Source organism: Euleptes europaea, chromosome 1 (genome assembly GCF_029931775.1).
Source record: "Euleptes europaea isolate rEulEur1 chromosome 1, rEulEur1.hap1, whole genome shotgun sequence".
Lineage (NCBI taxonomy): Eukaryota > Metazoa > Chordata > Lepidosauria > Squamata > Sphaerodactylidae > Euleptes > Euleptes europaea.
Window position 1 is genome coordinate 61,045,524 of NC_079312.1, and position 17,179 is coordinate 61,062,702.

At 39.7% G+C, this 17,179-nt stretch overlaps 1 protein-coding gene across 11 annotated transcripts in view; it reads left to right on the forward strand.

Annotated features, from left to right (window-relative positions):
* ERC2 (ELKS/RAB6-interacting/CAST family member 2) overlaps positions 1-17,179 on the forward strand; it is a 677,274-nt gene that overhangs the window by 328,246 nt on the left and 331,849 nt on the right. For 10 of the 11 annotated variants that reach the window (XM_056860395.1, XM_056860344.1, XM_056860332.1 and 7 more), the window contains one exon: positions 8,972-9,107. The exons of the other annotated variant lie outside the window; for it this stretch is intronic. In XM_056860395.1, coding sequence (XP_056716373.1) covers positions 8,972-9,107 — 136 coding nt within the window. The remainder of the gene's footprint in view (positions 1-8,971; positions 9,108-17,179) is intronic. 11 annotated transcript variants of the gene reach the window in all.

Consider the following 17,179-nt stretch of genomic DNA (forward strand, 5'->3'; position numbering starts at 1 on the left):
CACTGGAGAAAACATCCTTGCAATGGTAAAAGCAGGCTTGTGGTTTCTGTCAGTGAATTGCTGGGGCTATATGAATGTATTGCCCCCTTTCCACTTGATAAACTCTTATACTGTATTGGCACTGCAATATTCTTATATAGTGTAAGACCTAGAAATAATTTTTGGTACTAGTTGGAACTGAAGATTTGCTTGTAAGCTGAACAGATTCAAGGGAAGACAAGGCTCCTGTACCTTGTAGTCCTGTAGAATACATTGCAGCATGATATGCAGAAGTGAGAAAAGCCACTTAAACATTTCTCCCTCTCCTGGATAAGGTTTTGGGAGGCATTAAATGGCAAATTGAAATGTCAGTGCCATCTTCAATTACTAATTGCTATTTTGCATAAAACCTCTATTCCTGGGTAAAAGGAGGCAGTATGAAATGAGCACAGATTGATTTTCTTTCAGCTTGAATACGAATGGTATGCGCTATCATTGTTATTAAAAATTTCAGTGGAAGCTACAGTTGTGGTCCCTCATATGTTGATATCCTATTGTTTATTCAGGTTGTGACTTAAAAACCTAGGTTTTGTGTTATAGAAAATATGTGGGTAGACTGATTTAGTTATTGCTGTTACTAAAGTTAGGCTCCCCCTCCCCAACCTTTGTGAAAATTAGAAGCTGTTGTTCTTGGTGAAGTAGCACAGAAACCTTGTGGTATGGAGGTCAAGTATGTAGGGCAGTATGGTTCCACTTATGTTTTTAGGAGCATATGTTTGTTACTTCAGGCAAAGCTTGGGATTTTCCCAGTTGGGAGAAAGTGTGTAAATATCCCCCAGTGTCATCTCCTTCCAAGAGTAGCTAACTCACAAATAGGCTGTCAGCAATGGAAGTTACGATTTCCTAGTTGTGATGGGTGCTCTGATGGGTGCTCCCACAGTCTAACCTGCTAACTACAGTTTAAGGAAGGTTACTGGTAAATACACAGTGATTTATGAAGTTACCAAGCTGTGTTCCCCAACTAAAAAGTGAATCCTGAAATTTAGCCTAAAGCAGCTGTGGGGTAGATCTTGCTACTTTAGAGTAAGTTTGATGTGCTTCTGAAATGGAATTATCACAACTTTCAACAGTGGAAAATGTATTGTAACTTGTGAAATCACACATCTACATCTTACTTTATTGAAATATTACAGGGATTAAAACATATTTATATTAATTTACTCACATAATATTAATGGGGGCAAATGTTAACTATTTTGGATTACCCAAATTTTTGTGGGATGTGATACAAGAAACTGGCATGGTGCTTCACCTATTCCTTCCTCCAGGTGTTCAGCTTCTGAACATATTTAGCTCATTAATTCTCCAACTGGTATGTTCAAAGTGGTCAATTGTTAATCAAAACAAAAAGTCCAATAACAACAAAACAGCATGCAGTTAATAAAACAACAGCAGATTAAAACCCCAAGCAGAGCAAATGCTTGAAAACAGAAGAAACAGCAGAGAAGAAATTGTCCAAAAGTTCATTGGAATGAAATAATTCAATAAATTTAACAAACTTGAACAACAGCTATAAAGCCAATAATCAGTATTTTAAGACAGCAGCTAGCAAAAACTAGGAGTATAGAATCAGGCATAAAAGTGGGCAGAGAACAGAGCAAGCATGAGGCAAACTTCAAGGGAGAGGTTATTCCTAGTCAGGGGACAGCTATGGAGAAGACCTCATGTCTAGCTATTAGGATTACCAGCTCTGAGTTTGGAAATACCTGGAAATTTGAGGGTGGAGCCTGGGAGGGTAGAGTCTAGGGAGGGGAGGGATTTTGGGAGGGTATAATGCCATTGAGGCCACCTTCCAAAGCAGCCATTTTCTCCAGGAGAAGTGGAATAAATGTTTTAAATAAATAAATAAATAGTGACCTATATAGTCTGGAGATCAGTTGTAATTCTTGGAGATCTCCAGCCCCCACCTGGAAGTTGGCAACCATGCTAGTTGCCATGTACATCACTTCCATGAACATAGCTTCAAGAGTTGTGCCTGAGAGGATGGACCTCAGCTACCAATCTGGACAGTACGGGGGGTGATGGTCTTTCTGGTATTACTTTAGCAGAAAGTAATTAGATGCCCCAATTAGATGCTTCATCAGATTCAGGTAGATCTTCACCACTCCAAAGAGGTTTGCTATACGGTGGTTTGAGTCATGTCTGGGAGGCTGGTCCCAGAAGGACATACTGGGGGATTCCTGCTCTGCCATATGGCCATTGTCCTGTGAGGTTCTGCAGGGTTCAATCTTATCTCCCATTCTATTTAATATCTACATTAAGCCACTGGGAGAGGTCATCTAGTGGTTTGGGCTGTGGTGTCACCAATATGCAGATGATACCCTGTTGTACCTTTCTTTTCCACCTAATCCTGAGGAAGCTGTTCTGAACCAGTGCTTGGAAGCAGTAAAGGGCTGGATGAGTGTGAACAAGCTGAAACTTAATCCCGACAAGACACAAGTTGTCTGGGTTAGTTAGTAGAAAGGCAGACATGGGACTTGAGCTCTCGCCTGTCTTAGATGGGAATATGCTCCCTTTGAAAAGCCAGGTTCACAGCTTGAGAATGCTGCTCAATACAATGGTCACCTTGGAGAATCAGGTGGCTGCTGTAGTTTGGAGTGCTTTCACCCAGTTTTTGCTGGAGTGCCAGTGAGCCCAGTCTGGTGTAGCCACAGTGATATCATCCTTAGTTATACTTGGACTGGACTATGCAACATGATCTACTTGCAGCTTCCCTTGAAGAGTGTTGGGAGGCTGCAGCTAGTGTAGAATGCTGCAGCTAGACTGGTGGTGGGGGCCAGTTACCAGGAACATGTGGCCCTAATCTTACATCAATTATACTGGCTTCCAATCTGCTCCTGAGCCCAATTCAAGGTGTTGGTTTTGACCTTGAAAGCCCTGTGTGGCTTGGGATTAGGGTATCTGAAGCATTGTCTTCTCCCATATGTTTCTGCCTGGGAACTAAGATCACAGGGAGAGGCCCGGTTGACGGCCCCATCAACCAAAGAAGCTCATCTGGTGGGTGCATGAGAGAGGGCCTTTTCAGTGGCAGTGCCAAGATTATGGAACAGCCTCCCTAAGGAGGTGCACCTGGTCCCCTCACTCTTGATCTTTAGGAGGCAGCTGAAGGCAGTTTTATTATTGATGGCATTTGATAATTTCTTCTGCCTACTGGCAGTTTTAAATTAAACTCGTGATTTTATGAATTTTATGTATTATCTCATTATTATTTACATTGCAAACCATCCTTGAGTTCCTATGGAAAGATAGAAAGGTGCCTAATAAATGTTTTAAATAAATAATAGATTTCTTTTTATTTTCTCCATCATATTTATAACTGGTAGATCTATAATATATCCCTCACCCCTTGTTGCTTTTTTGTAAGCTAACAAGCCAGAAATTATTCATTGCTTCACCATCAGAAACACACTCTAACCATCTCTTTTATTATGGCTTTAATTGGAAAATGTTGATTTCAATTTAGGTCTTCATTTTACATTCTAAATATAATATAGTGTTGCATAGTTCTCTTACAAGCTTGGAAGTAAGATGCAAGGATTTCTAATGTGCTTGTAGATTTTCGTAACTGGCTCTCAGGCATTTAAGATTTTTGTAACTAGCACCATTGTAATAATGTTTAATGTGTTGAAATGAACTGGAAGCAAACTATTCTTTAGGGGGCCATTACAGACTCTGTTTCTTCCTTGTGTAGGAGTCTTTTGTATATCTGCACCTTGGAAGGATTTTCTAACCAAGCAATTTTTAAATTTTCAAGATGGATAAATGCTACCTTGTCCATGAAATACTGCTTATTTTTGGCTGAAGTTCCTTAGCATTTGGCAAGAGAATCAAGGTGCCTAATTAAAGTTGTGGTTCAGATTTCTGTAAATATCAGATGCAAGACATAGAAGCAGCTAGAAATCAAGAGAAAACTAAAATTGTCCAAGTTTGTGTAAGTTCTATTTCTGTTATACCTCATAGTATAACAGCTAGATTTTCTTCGGCACTGTTTTGTGTGGACAAGATTTATATATCAGAGAGGAGTAGATAGGAATGTTCTTCTTACAAAACATTTCTATTTGATTCCAGGTGGCAATCATCCATAGCTTATAATTCTTGAACTCCAGAAGGTGAACCAGTGCAGAACATAAACTTGTGCTTTTAAATATCTACCAAAATCAGTATGTTGGGGGGCTCTCTAGTATGTGGTAGCTATGCTGAAATAAGACTATACCAACTAAGTGATCTTGGAATCCAGTTGTTTCATGAATTTGTCCTAGTGTTAACTGAATAACCATAACAATGTATCATGTAGCAAAGATGAAAATGCACAGCATCTATTTATCTGATCTATTGATTTATTTGGCTGTATCTATACTCATCTATCTCTTTAATCTTTTGTAGCTCATCCTCATTTATTTTGTTTGGCTTATGAATACCTGCCTCTCTCTTGATTCAGTTTCCATCTTTCATAAATCTGTGATTCAATTACTGTCTTTAAATTTACAGCAGATTTGCTAAATTAAGAGTTTTGATAGGACACTGAAGCTCTGAAATGTAACCTTTTTTTACAATATTATGTGCAAGAATATGCTAAGTGGGATGCATCGGAACTTTACAGTTTGCTCAGACAGCACTGCTTTTTGAGGCTGAGGGTTTCAGAAAAGGAAATTAATGAGGGAATTGCATGGCAAACTTTCATTTTTTATTCATAGTGCTGCCCCTCAGAACTATGTTTTATTATGCTTCAGAGTTATACTCCCGTTTTTTGTAAATATTGCTGTTTTGTTTTTTTGAAGTACGTAACTGTTAAGCTCTCACCTTACACTTTGAAACTCTCCAGTGAAAACCTAGAATTCCTACACTATTACCTCATTCGTATCCAATTCTCTGATAGTTTAACAAATGGCTGCCCAGGGTATCCTATAAAAGGTGGGCCTATTGTACTTTCAGGTGGTCTGCCTACTAAACAGCATTTTCATCATGACAGTTTTCATTTCTATTAAAACAACATATTGCTTTTCTGATTGAGAAGCAACATAAGGGGGCACTCTAAATGATAGCTAATCAAGCTGGATAGGCAAACAGCATGCTCAGCATAAATATTAAACAGGCCCTCCCTTTGTAATAGACAACTACAGAATGAAATCAAACTTGGACCCAGTTCCCCCAAGGACCGTGGCTTTATTTTATTTTGTTTGCTTCATGTATAGTCCACCTTTCTCACTGGTAGTTTCAAAGGGTAGCCGTGTTGTTTGGCAGTAGAACAGCTGGATTTGAGTCCAGTAGCACCTGATGAAGAGAGCTTTGACTCTTGAAAGCTTATACAACAAAATTCTTGTTGGTCTCCAAGGTAGGGCTGTCGATTTGGTTCGTCCCGAATCGAAAAACCACCGAATTTCCCCCAATTCAGCGGTTTTTTGGTTCGGATTGAACCAAACTCAAAAAAGAAAAAGGCGGGAAAACGGGGAGCCGAATTCGGTGAGTTCGGGGTGTTCATGAATAAATTAGGCAAATTCGGGCTCTTTAAACAGATCTGCGCCTTCCAGCTGGAAGGCGCAGATCTGTTCCCCCCCGCGCGCCTTCAGGGAAGCCCCGTGAAGGCCCGCGGGGGGGGCTCTTTAAAGACCCCCGCCCCTTCCCGGCTCTTTGAAGTGGTGGCGCCGCCTGGGCAGGTGGCGCCCAGCACTTCAAAGACCCGGCCGAATTTTTCCCCGAACTTCGGATCTCATGCCGAATTTCGCGGATCCGAAGCGGGGGAGTTCAGACTTCGGCACCTCCCGAATTTAAAAGTGCCGGATTTTGCCGAAGCTGAACTTTACCGAATTTTTTTTCAACAGCCCTATTCCAAGGTGCTACTGGAATCACATCTAGCTTTCTTGCTGAGACTCAAGGAAGATTACACAGTTAATACAATAAAACATAATATATACAAACAGTGCAACCCCCCATTACAAAGTCATAGAGAATATACTAGAAAAGTATATAATACAAAGAATAAAGTGGTGGTGGTGGAAAGTGCCATCAAGTCACTTATGGCTACCCTGTAGGGCTTTCAAGGCAAGAGACAATCAGAGGTGGTTAGCCATTGACTGTCTGCATAGTGACCCAGGACTTCCTTGTTGGTCTCCCATCCAAATACTAACCAGCGCCAACCCTGCTTAGCTTCTGAGATCTGATAGTACTGGGCTAGCCTGGGCCATCCAGATCAGGGCGGACAATAAAATAGGATAAAATCAGAGAACAATGGAGCAAAACATTATCATATGTAAAGTGCATGATGCAATGAAAATTGCCTAGGATTTCACAGACAACACGTACAACCCTGCCCCTTTATAAAATGCCTTCCAGAGCAACTCTATTCTACACATTCTGTGGAATGATAGAATGATGGGAGCCTTCTGGATTTCATCAGGCTGGCCATTCTACCATGTAGCACCTATAGACTGGACATTTATTTTATGTCGTGGCTGTTGTTGCCATCAGCCTAAATCCTCTTTGCTCATATTGAAATGGACAACTGAGTGCTCCATCATATCCACGCAGATGGTAGTTGTGTGGTAGAAACAACTGATATGGCTTGCACTTGGTTGCTGCCTCCAAGAGCCACATTGGTAGCTGCCAGGAGAAGGATCAGTTCTCAGAGGCACGGCCTTCCTTCTCCTAGCTGTTGGTGGCATAGGTGTATCCAATTTCAATTGTCACCTCCTGGACCTATTAAGACCACTCAAATACAAGTGACCCACAATAGGCAACATACAGTACATGCTTGGGCTGCAAAAATACTTTGAGCTGTCTGGTAGCAATATTTCTAATGTGTCATATGCTCTTACATGACCCACTAAACCACATTAGTGTATGGCTTTGAACCTACTTTTTCCCCAGTCAATGATAGTACAAAACTATATTTCATGTGTTTGCTAAATGCAATTATATGACCATGGATCATGATCAACATGTCTCAATGTATGTACTTGCAACTTAGATATATTAGAGCACAAGGAGTAAAGGAAAGAAATTATATTTTTCTAACCTCTTCCCCCTTCCTCATTCTTTTTATTGTATCAAGACAGTCTTAAACCAAATATCTGAGCTGGAAAACTCAGTTGATGGGAGATCTTAAGCTACTTTGCTTGAAGTCAGTGCATAGATTATATCCAAAGTAACCTTTGTGCAAGCAGAAGACTCTAAGATGTGCTGTTTCCTCTGTGCTGCATTCTGCACAATTTCCAAGGATACCTTGATCCTTAGGAACAGCTTTCACGTGTACAGAGCACTCAGAAGATGGGGTGGGGGTGGGGGTGGGGGACAGGGAAGAACTGTTCAGCAAGAAAAATTCCAGCCGACTGGGTTGGGTCCTGCAATCTGTACTTGCAAGAATCAGGGATCTTTCTTGTATTCCCTTCCCCCAGCAATTGATTCCTGGAGTTGCAGGGCCCATGTGGTCTAGTAGCCACATGGGCTGGGTTGCATTGGGAAGGGAACAAAATCACTGTCTCCTCCATTTTCTGTCAGTGCAGCTCTGAAATCAACATTCCCAGGATTAAAAGGGGCTAATAGGAGGAGAGTGATGTGGGAAAATAATGTTGACTATCCTTTAGGGATTGGTGATAGACTTTTATCCCTGAAGTTTTGGTAGACTGAGACTTCTCATATAATTGCCATCTACTTTCATCTAATAATGGTGTTATGGGTGACTGTCCTATAAAGCTTTGCTATGTATCATAACTTTCCTTGAAAGTACTTGTATACTGGAGATTCACAAAAAGGCCATTCTATACAAATGGTAAATGCACAAGGGTGCAGATGGAATATGAGAATGTTAACCAGTTTTTACAGCATATTGATGATCAACAGGTACATTTGTAACTAAATATTTTCTTATTGTAGTAAAGAAGAACATAAAGAACTAGAAGAAACTGGAACATTTCCAGTGATCATATAGGCATTAACAAATATCCATTCCCTTTGCCAAAAAAGGATTAGCGTGTAGATCTCATTTGGAATTTGCACATGACTATTATTATATAGATAAAAAGAAGGGCATTCCTCAAAATCATGAGAAAGTCAAATAAATTATTATCTAAGAGTCCAAGCATGTAGAAACAGTTTTCTGTGATTAGTTGCTCAGTTCTTATGGTAGTGGTTTACCAAAGAAAGACAAATAATTGCTTGTGCTAATTGAATAATGAATGTGTCTCTGTGTACATATTCAATTTTTGTTAGTTTCAGCTTGTTATACATTAATAATATGCTAATGTTTTGTTAGTGGTTAGCCTTTTATCAATAATCAGTATGAATTTGTTTTTAAAAATGCATTAGATCAAAGTTTATCATCAGAATAGTTCTTCAATTGAGTGAAAAAATTATCCCTGAATTACATCCTTTCATTTAATTGCTATTTAGAAGAACCAGTAAGTCTTATTAATATGGTCATTCCTCAGAGATCAAGGCTAGAAGCCCTAACCCAAGGCCACTGGCCGAATAGAAAAGTTGGATCAATAGAACAACCCTAGCTGTGAGAAGATTTCACCCACCTCAATAACAAAATAATAGGCCATTAAAATCCTATCCCCCCAAATATTAGTGATATTTGGGACTTGGCTATTGTCTAACCATACAAACCAAGCAGCCTCATGACAAATCTGGGTGAAGCTAAAACGTATGATGTTTTTTCTTTTAAAAAAATCACCTTATGCATTCAAGTTATAGTGTATGAATTGCTGCCATGGTCTTACACTGGCTAGAAAATGTAGTTAGAACAGTTTAAAGAATTGAGATAACTGTTTATATCATTCAAAGTTGCTTTTCATGTTCAGTTTGCTGATTTTTGAATGCAAACATGATCTCTTCAGTATAATTATTCATAAGTTAATTATTTATACCATATTTATAGACATGCATGGCAATGTTCTTCCATTAGAATTAACCGGTGTATGCATACAATTCTTAGACATATGAAAGATCAAAACAAGAAGGTGGCCAACCTGAAGCACAATCAACAAATAGAAAAGAAGAAGAATGCTCAGTTGCTAGAAGAAGTTCGTAGGCGTGAAGACAATATGACGGACAATTCTCAGCATTTACAGGTTAGTCACTTTATTGTTTATCTTTTAAAATTAACATGGACATATTTCTTTCTTCATTCTGGAGGCATTGCGTTGAATATCCAAATAAAGAAATCCATTTAAGTCCTGAGTCACTGCTGGTAAACCTTTGATGAATAGAACACCTTTTTTGTAATGCTGCCAAATCTATAAATTAAAGAGAAGTAAATGTAAACAGAACTCTAGCTGACAATGGTTAGGCAACCCTTTCTCATTGTGACTGCTATTGTCAAGATAATAAGATATAATAAAAATGTTTTGTCCATAATCCATGTACTTGAGCAAGTCAGCAGTAGTTTAAGATGGTAATGTCTAGGGGATGACCAGATTTGTCCCATTCTGTTTCATTATTGTGCCGTGGGTTTGTTTTGCCATGCATTCTTTCCTTCCCAAAATTTATTTTAGCTAAAACTATTTCTCAGATTAAATCTGGAATTAGCACATGCACAGTTTGAGTGGGGCGATTGTTCAGTGGCAGAGAATCTGCAGATTTGAGCCATGTTGATGGAAGGGAGATTTTTCTACAAATTTGAAGGGGCCCTGGGTTTACAGTGAAACCCCAACCCATAATAAGCGGGTTTTTTTAAAGGAACAAACAAACAAAAAAGAACCAGTGCTGTGGTTGAGCAGGGGAAGGAGAACCAAGAATCTCCTCTGCCACACCTTCCACATGCCACTAACCTGCCTACCTCTACCACTGCACTGCTCACTCTGGTGCCACCATGGCAGCTAATGCTACTACCGCCACCACAACTTCAGCCAAATTGGGAATGTGGCTGGGCATGTGGCTGGGCAGCCAGAACAGTGGAGAGGGGAGGACCAGGTGGGCACAGTGGCAGAGGGGCAGGTGAGTAAGACAAATCCTCCCCACAACTGCTGTGGAAGCAACACTGTGGACAGAGGAAAATTGGGATCCTTTGCTACAAACCGCCGTACATCCCAAATCCTCTGCCACCTACCTATACCACTGCCATGGGGGTGGATGAGGAGGACTGGGAGCTTCTGCTGAGCCCCCCCCCAATAATCTTCCCTTCACCACTGACATGCCACCACCACTACTTGGGTGACCAGAACAGCAGAGAGGGAGATGGCTGGGCAGGCAGATAAATGCAGTGGCAGAGAGGGGGCAGGCAGTTGAGCCAACCATCCCCAGTGAGTTTCACAGGGGTGGAGAAAGAGAGAGAGAAAGAGTGACAGAGAAAGAAAGAGGGGGAAAGAGAGAAAGAGTGACAAAAGAGTTGTGGGGGAGGAAGAAAGACAGTGACAGAAAAGGGGTAGGGGAGAAAGAGAGAGAAACAAAGATTCTTCCTCCATTCAAATTCCTTGTGGGTCCCCAATCATTCTGTTGTATTTCAGTAAAATTTTGGCTACTATTTTTGAATGTATGGAAAAGCCAATTGTTTTAGGTTGTTTGTAGATTAATGCTACTATGCTGTATTGTATTGTGTTTTATTCATATTTCTAAAATATTTCCCCCCCAGTAAGACCTGGAATTATTATAGCTTTAATATAAATGCAGAAGAAATGAAGAAATTCGAAATTGTATGGGTGGGGGTCATGAAACGTCATGGTAGGGGGCAGATTGGTGGAAACCAGAGAAGGAAATTTCCTTTTCTCCTCAGGGATTATCACTTCCAGTAGGTAGTGGTACAATCCAGCAATGCATGTCTAATGTGAGGCTGTTCATCTTTTGTTTTAACTCTGTATCATCCTTTACCTATCTTTATTTTCTCAGTGAGGTGGTCTGTATTAAATGAATGAATCCCTGCTTTATTAATTTCATTTACCCTACTTTATAATGGAATAACTCCTGCATGATAGAACAGAATGACCAGGTGCAACAGGGATGCAAGGCTTCTATACATTTTCCTAGGTGTTCACTGAAATAATTTTGCTTGGGCAGCTTGTTGTGGAAGAGCGAGAAATTCTGCCAAATCTTATATTTAAAGGCTTTTCCTAAGTAGCTTTTCCTAAGTGAGCTTAATCCTCTCTAAACAAAATTCTTAGGTTGAAAAGTTATTCCAAAATTCCCAGATCTGTATATTGTTGTGATTTTCTTCTTTCCTTGTATAAATTTAACAGTTCTATCTCTTCATTCTGACATTGTTTTACTTATTTGAATACAATCAAAGTTCCCCCAATTAATCTTGGCGGCCCCTGTGAGGGCAGAAAGGCAAGATAAATGTTATAAAATAAAATTGAATAAATATATAATCTGAATTAAGTAGTGCAAGCATTTACTGAGTCTTGATTTCTACTGGCAACCTAAGATAGCATTTCCTGTTTGTTCCAATGCATTAAAAAATCCAATGACACACTGTAACTACCCATTCTCTTTCTGAAGGTCTTTTGTCTACCCAATTTGCTGCAATGTAAGCCATGTGCTTAATTGTATCCAACTGAAATTGGTGGGGCTCAAAAGCTCTTTGGTGGGATGGTGCCGGTGTGACACTTGCATTGTCACTGATGAATTTACATTGTATTATCCCCTCAATATATTAAAATCTGTTTGAATCCCAAAACTTGCCTCAAACATATGTGTAATTGCACTTACATGTTGCCATTTATGGATTTGACGAAAGTACTGTCCACTGCTTTAACCAGCGTGGTGTTAAGAGTGGTGGGCTCTAATCTGGAGAACCAAAACTCTAATCAGAAGAATGAGGTTTGTTTTCCCACTCCTCTGCATGCAGCCTGCTGGGTGACCTTGGGCTAAGCACAGTTCCTTCAGAACTCTCTCAGCCCCACCTACTTCACAAGTTTACTGTTGTTGGGGGGGAAGGCGATTGTAAGCCCTTTTGAGACTCCTTACAGTAGAGAAAAGCGGGGTATTAAAAAATCAACTCTTCTCTTCTCCCACTCCCTTGTGGTCCTTTTATTATGATTTTTAAAAATGCAACAGTACAGCCTACTGAATAATGTTATTATGGTAATTTTTCTAGGCCATATTCCTCAAGTTGTGAGCTTAAATGAAATCCCCCTTGGTTTTCAGTGATACACAGGCAGAAACACAAGTGGATTTAATGCATTTCCGTTTGCTCAAGATCTTGTGAAACAACTAAAGCTATTATCCTTCTATATTATAGTGCCCAGAAAATTGTTTCAAACATTTTGAACAAGCAGAAATGCGAATGGAGATACAATTAGCATAAACGGCTACTTTTTCTTGTGTTTTGACTTGTGCAAGAGCTCTAGCACAAGCCAAAGTTTTGCATGTGATCTAACCCCTTGTCTGTTAAATTTCAATTCTCACGCAAATCAGATTTGATGCTGGATGGGTTTTTTAAGAAGTGGATGGATAATTGCCTCTTTGAGTGGCTAGGGGGAAAGTGCCACTGATCTAGCCCCAGTGATCCATGCAACTGTCACCTCTAGATTGAACTACTGTAACTTACTCTATTCAGGGCTGCTATTGAAGTTGCTCTGGAAATTGCAACTGGTCCAGAATGCGGGGGTGCGGGTCCTTACAGAGACCCCATGGAGACCTCATACACAACAGTGCTCCACCAGCTGTACTGGCTCCAGCTTGAGTACCGGAAGAGAGGCATGGCTTTTCTTGTGCCATTTTCCTCACCTCAGATGTCCTCCTGAGGCAGCTGTTTATGTCATTGATTGAAAAGATATGGGCCATCTGTTTGTGTCACCCAATGAGGTAAATGCCTGGATAGCCCAGGATAACCCGATCTCATCAGATCTCGGAAGCTAAGCAGGATCGGCCCTGGCCAGTATTTTGATGGGAGACCAACAACCAAGTCCAGGGTCACTACACAGAGGCACACAATGGCAAACCACCTCTGAATGTTTCTTGTGTTGAAAACCATGTGTGGTTGCCATAAGTTGACTGTGACTTGACAGCAAATAAATAAATAAATACACACAAACACAAAACCAGGTAAACAGCAAATCACGATACTGTATTTTGAGTTTTGGCAAACAGCATGAGGAAAAGAGTTAAAAAAAACCTTTCCCCATGCCACAGCTTTAGTTCAGTTTGGGGGCCCTAGCAGCTGCTATTTAACCATTCAAAAGCATGCTGGGGATCAGTTCAAGGATCTTGCAACTTCATCTGCTTTGACCCTCTGCCCGTAAAGGTTCAGCGGGTGCAAACTTTCATCTGGAGGCTGCTTCAATATCCTCCTTTATTCCTAATGAAGTGTATCCTGATTGAAATTCCTATTGTTATACCCTAGATTTAGGATTTCAGCCTGAATAGCGATGTTAAATATAAGTGGCAGTTTCAGATGAATTTTTCATTACTTACATCAGATGTACTTTTTCAGTCTTTCACAAATACTTCTTGGGAAAGCAACCTAAGTTTGAACACTTTTGGCTAGGTTTGCGATCACTTTCTCCCCTTCTCTCTCAAGTCTATTAAATTAATGAGCTAACATATGAAGAAATATAAGAGCCAATATTTTATGCCAGTTTTCTACATTCTCTCCAACTCATTGCTTGAAAAGTAAAGCATATTCTCTAATTATTGATGGGTTGTGCCAGGATAGGAAGCTTAACTAATAACTTCAACCTCAAAAATGTCCATCTTTCAGAAAATGTACAGTGTATTATTAATTTCACACACTTCAGTAAGATTTTTCTTTCTCTTGCTTTCTTTGTGTAAGTAAATGCTATTTAAATCTTTATGTGTCTCCATGTGGTTAAATGTTTAGTATCTTTATATCCTTCCTTTGTTTAAGAAAATATGTTTATGAATTCACCTTAGCATATTAATTCATTGTTTGCATTCTCTTCTGTAGTTTTATGATGGGAGAGAAACAAACTGAGCCACTTAGGATTTATTTCAACAGCTTTAAAAGTGGTTAGAATAATTACAAAAACTGAATAATCAGATCTATCTTATTGTAGGACTGCTAAGCAAAGGAGCCTCGTGACACAGAATGGTAAACTGCAGTACTACAGTCAAAAAGCTCTGCTCATGACCTGAATTTGATCCCGACGAAAGTCGGTTTCAGGTAGCTGGCTCAAGGTTGACTCAACCTTCCATCCTTCTGAGGTCGGTAAAATGAGTACCTGGCTTGCTGGGGTTGAAGTGTAGATAACTGGGGAAGGCAATGGCAAACCACCCCATAAACATAGTCTGGTTAGTAAACGTCGTGATATGACATCACCCCATGGGTCAGTATTGACCTGATGCTTGCACAGAGGATTACCTTTACCTTTAAGTAAAGAAAATGAAAATTCATTTTAGAAATTCCTTTTCAGTAATTCTGTTATTCTTCTGATTTTTTGGTCTCAATTCTAGTTTAATTGGGATAATTTCTAAAAGGATACTGGTGTTGCTCCACTGCTCTTATCTACTGATAGAAATGCAAACTGCTTTCTCCCTCCTTCTGTTCCTCAAACTGTACAAAATGGTTCTATTCAGAAGAGGTTTTTTTGAAAGTTTTAGGCTATCAATTTTTGGATTACTGAATATTCTCAGATGAATTTGGATTTTAAGCAGTCATTAATTATCTGTCTGGATATGTAGCGTATTTGGATAGTTTATTCTTTATGTTGTCTGTGTAAACTATGTTATAAGCCAACTTGAGCCCATTTTTAGTGGGGAATGGTAGTCTATAAATATTTTATTAAATAAATGCAATTAATTCTGGAATTTAATCCTACACAGTTTGCTGCAGCTTTCACTTCCTTTGCATTTATCCCTTGCATATTCAGTACTGTCTTTCACAGTCTTTTATCAATGAGGATGTGTGCATCAGTGACATAGGGAGGGAAAGATGCATATGAACTGAAGACCATAAAAGCTGTGGCAAACTGTGCATGTGCATGTGAAAGCATCCTCACTGATAACATATACATCATGTATCTAACATGTTTTTATTCCAATGTAAACGTTGGTGGAATAGAGCCTGAGTGAACTTTACTCCTTGAAATGTCATTCTAGAATAAAAACCTGTGTCTTTAAGGTGCCATGAGATTGATTTTTTCTTCAAAAAACTAATACAACCAACACTTTGGAATGCTAATATCTTATTTAAATATGAATTTCTGAATGTTACTGAACACTTTCTGTTGTTTTCTAGTAGAGGTTCCGTTAAGTTGTAGATTTATCTCTTGTGTACTGAATTTCAGCTAATACTTTATTACTATGTTGTAGAAAGTTACTTTGATTGTTTCATAGAATGACAGAAGCATCTGCAAATTTATTGAGGGCAGATAGGTTGTTGGGTAAGTCTGGGAATCAGTGGCATTTTTAATATGTATTTTGATTCCACATAGCAAGCTTCAGAAGTTCATACATTTTTATTGAATTAAACCATTGTCCATAGGCAGTTGATGAAAATCTCATGTGAAGTAGCTGCCAGATCTTTCCTTCTATGTAATAAATAGCAAAATGAGAGGGAGAGAATTTATTTTAGTGAACAGTTTAAAGGAATTTGTGAATAAAATTCTTCTGTTTTACTTTTTTGTGTCCCTTTTTCCTGATAGGGATATGCTATTTGTTTAAGACTTTTAATATTTTTATAACACCATAATATTTTCTTCATCTGCTGTGTATGTAAACTGTCTGTTTGCTGTTAATTTCTGGATAATGAGTGTGTCCTATCACTGGTTTTTAATCTAGAAAACTGCACATCTTGTCTTTGCTCCATTTCATATTGAACTTCCACAGTAATATGGAAGTGAGTGACATCAAGAATAGGCATAATTCACAGTGCATGATTTAATATAAATGTGTGCTGGACAGAATCAAAGGGTGGAACTACGTTATATGTTTGTTCTGTGATTATTTCTTGTGAATGCTTTTAATATAGGAGCTGTGATTTAAGGGGAGCCTAAATAAGAAGAAGAGCTATTCAACTCTTGCATTTGTTCCCAGTTCAAAATTACCATTCTCAAATTGCTTTTATTCCTTCTTAGTCATTTTCCCCTCAGTGGGGTAAATGGAGGATGTGGGTGGTGATTTTCAACAGAGAGAACCAGCATGGTATAGTGGTTAAAGTGTTGGATTAAGACAGGGGTCTCCAACCTTTTTGAGCCTGTAGGCACATCTGGAATTCTGACAACATGGTGGGCACAGCTATAAAATGGATGTCACAAAATGGCTGCCCCAGGAGACAGATCCAGCCACCAAAATGATTGCCAAAGCTTAATATCAGTAATACAGTATAGATCCTTGTGCTGTGATGGCAGTTGCTGTCAAAGCAACATTTTAAAAAATCTGCACAGCCAATCAAATCTCCAATAATCACTAGGCAAAAGCCCTACATGGCCCCACCCACTTTCTAAAACACTTGGTGGGGGCCAGAATAGGTGTTGGTGGCCCCCATGGCATGCATGGGCACACATGAAACTACCTTATACAGAATTAGACCCTTAGGCCATCAAAGTCAGTATTGTCTACTCAGACCAACAGCGTCTCTCCAGGGTCTCAGGCAGAGGTCTTTCACATCACCTACTTGCCTAGTCCCTTTAAGTGGAGATGCCGGGGATTGAACCTGGGACCTTCTGCATGCCAAGCGGATGCTCTACCACTGAGCTACAGCCCCTCCCGTTGGGGACCTCTGGACTAGGAAAACCCAGGGCTGTTTTGGCCTTTGAGGGAGAACTCATCAGGGCCAGGCCTGGAAGCTACCACTGGGAAACTTGCTGCCATGTGACTTGTGTGACTCACCCAGGCTCAGGTGCTTGCTACTGTTCAACAGAAGCCACCCCATGAAAGCAAGTGTGGGGCAGTGGTCACATTTTCAAACGAGGATCTGGGAGATCCACCTCTGAATCTCCACTCTGCCATAGAAGCTCACTGGGTGATCTTGGGCCAGTCACACACTCTCAGCCTAAGCTATTTCACAGGGCTGTTGTTAGGATAAAATGGAAGAGAGGAGAATGATGTGAGCCACTTTGGGTCCCAAATGGGGAGAAAGGTAGGACATAAATAAAATAAATTTAAAAATCTACTTTTCCTAAAAAAAATCATCAACAAATATAATATAATATTGTTTTACTCTCAGTGAATAAAAATCTTCACAATGGACACATGCTTAAATTTGTCCCTTTACAGCCAACCATTATTTTGTCTGTATCATGTCCAC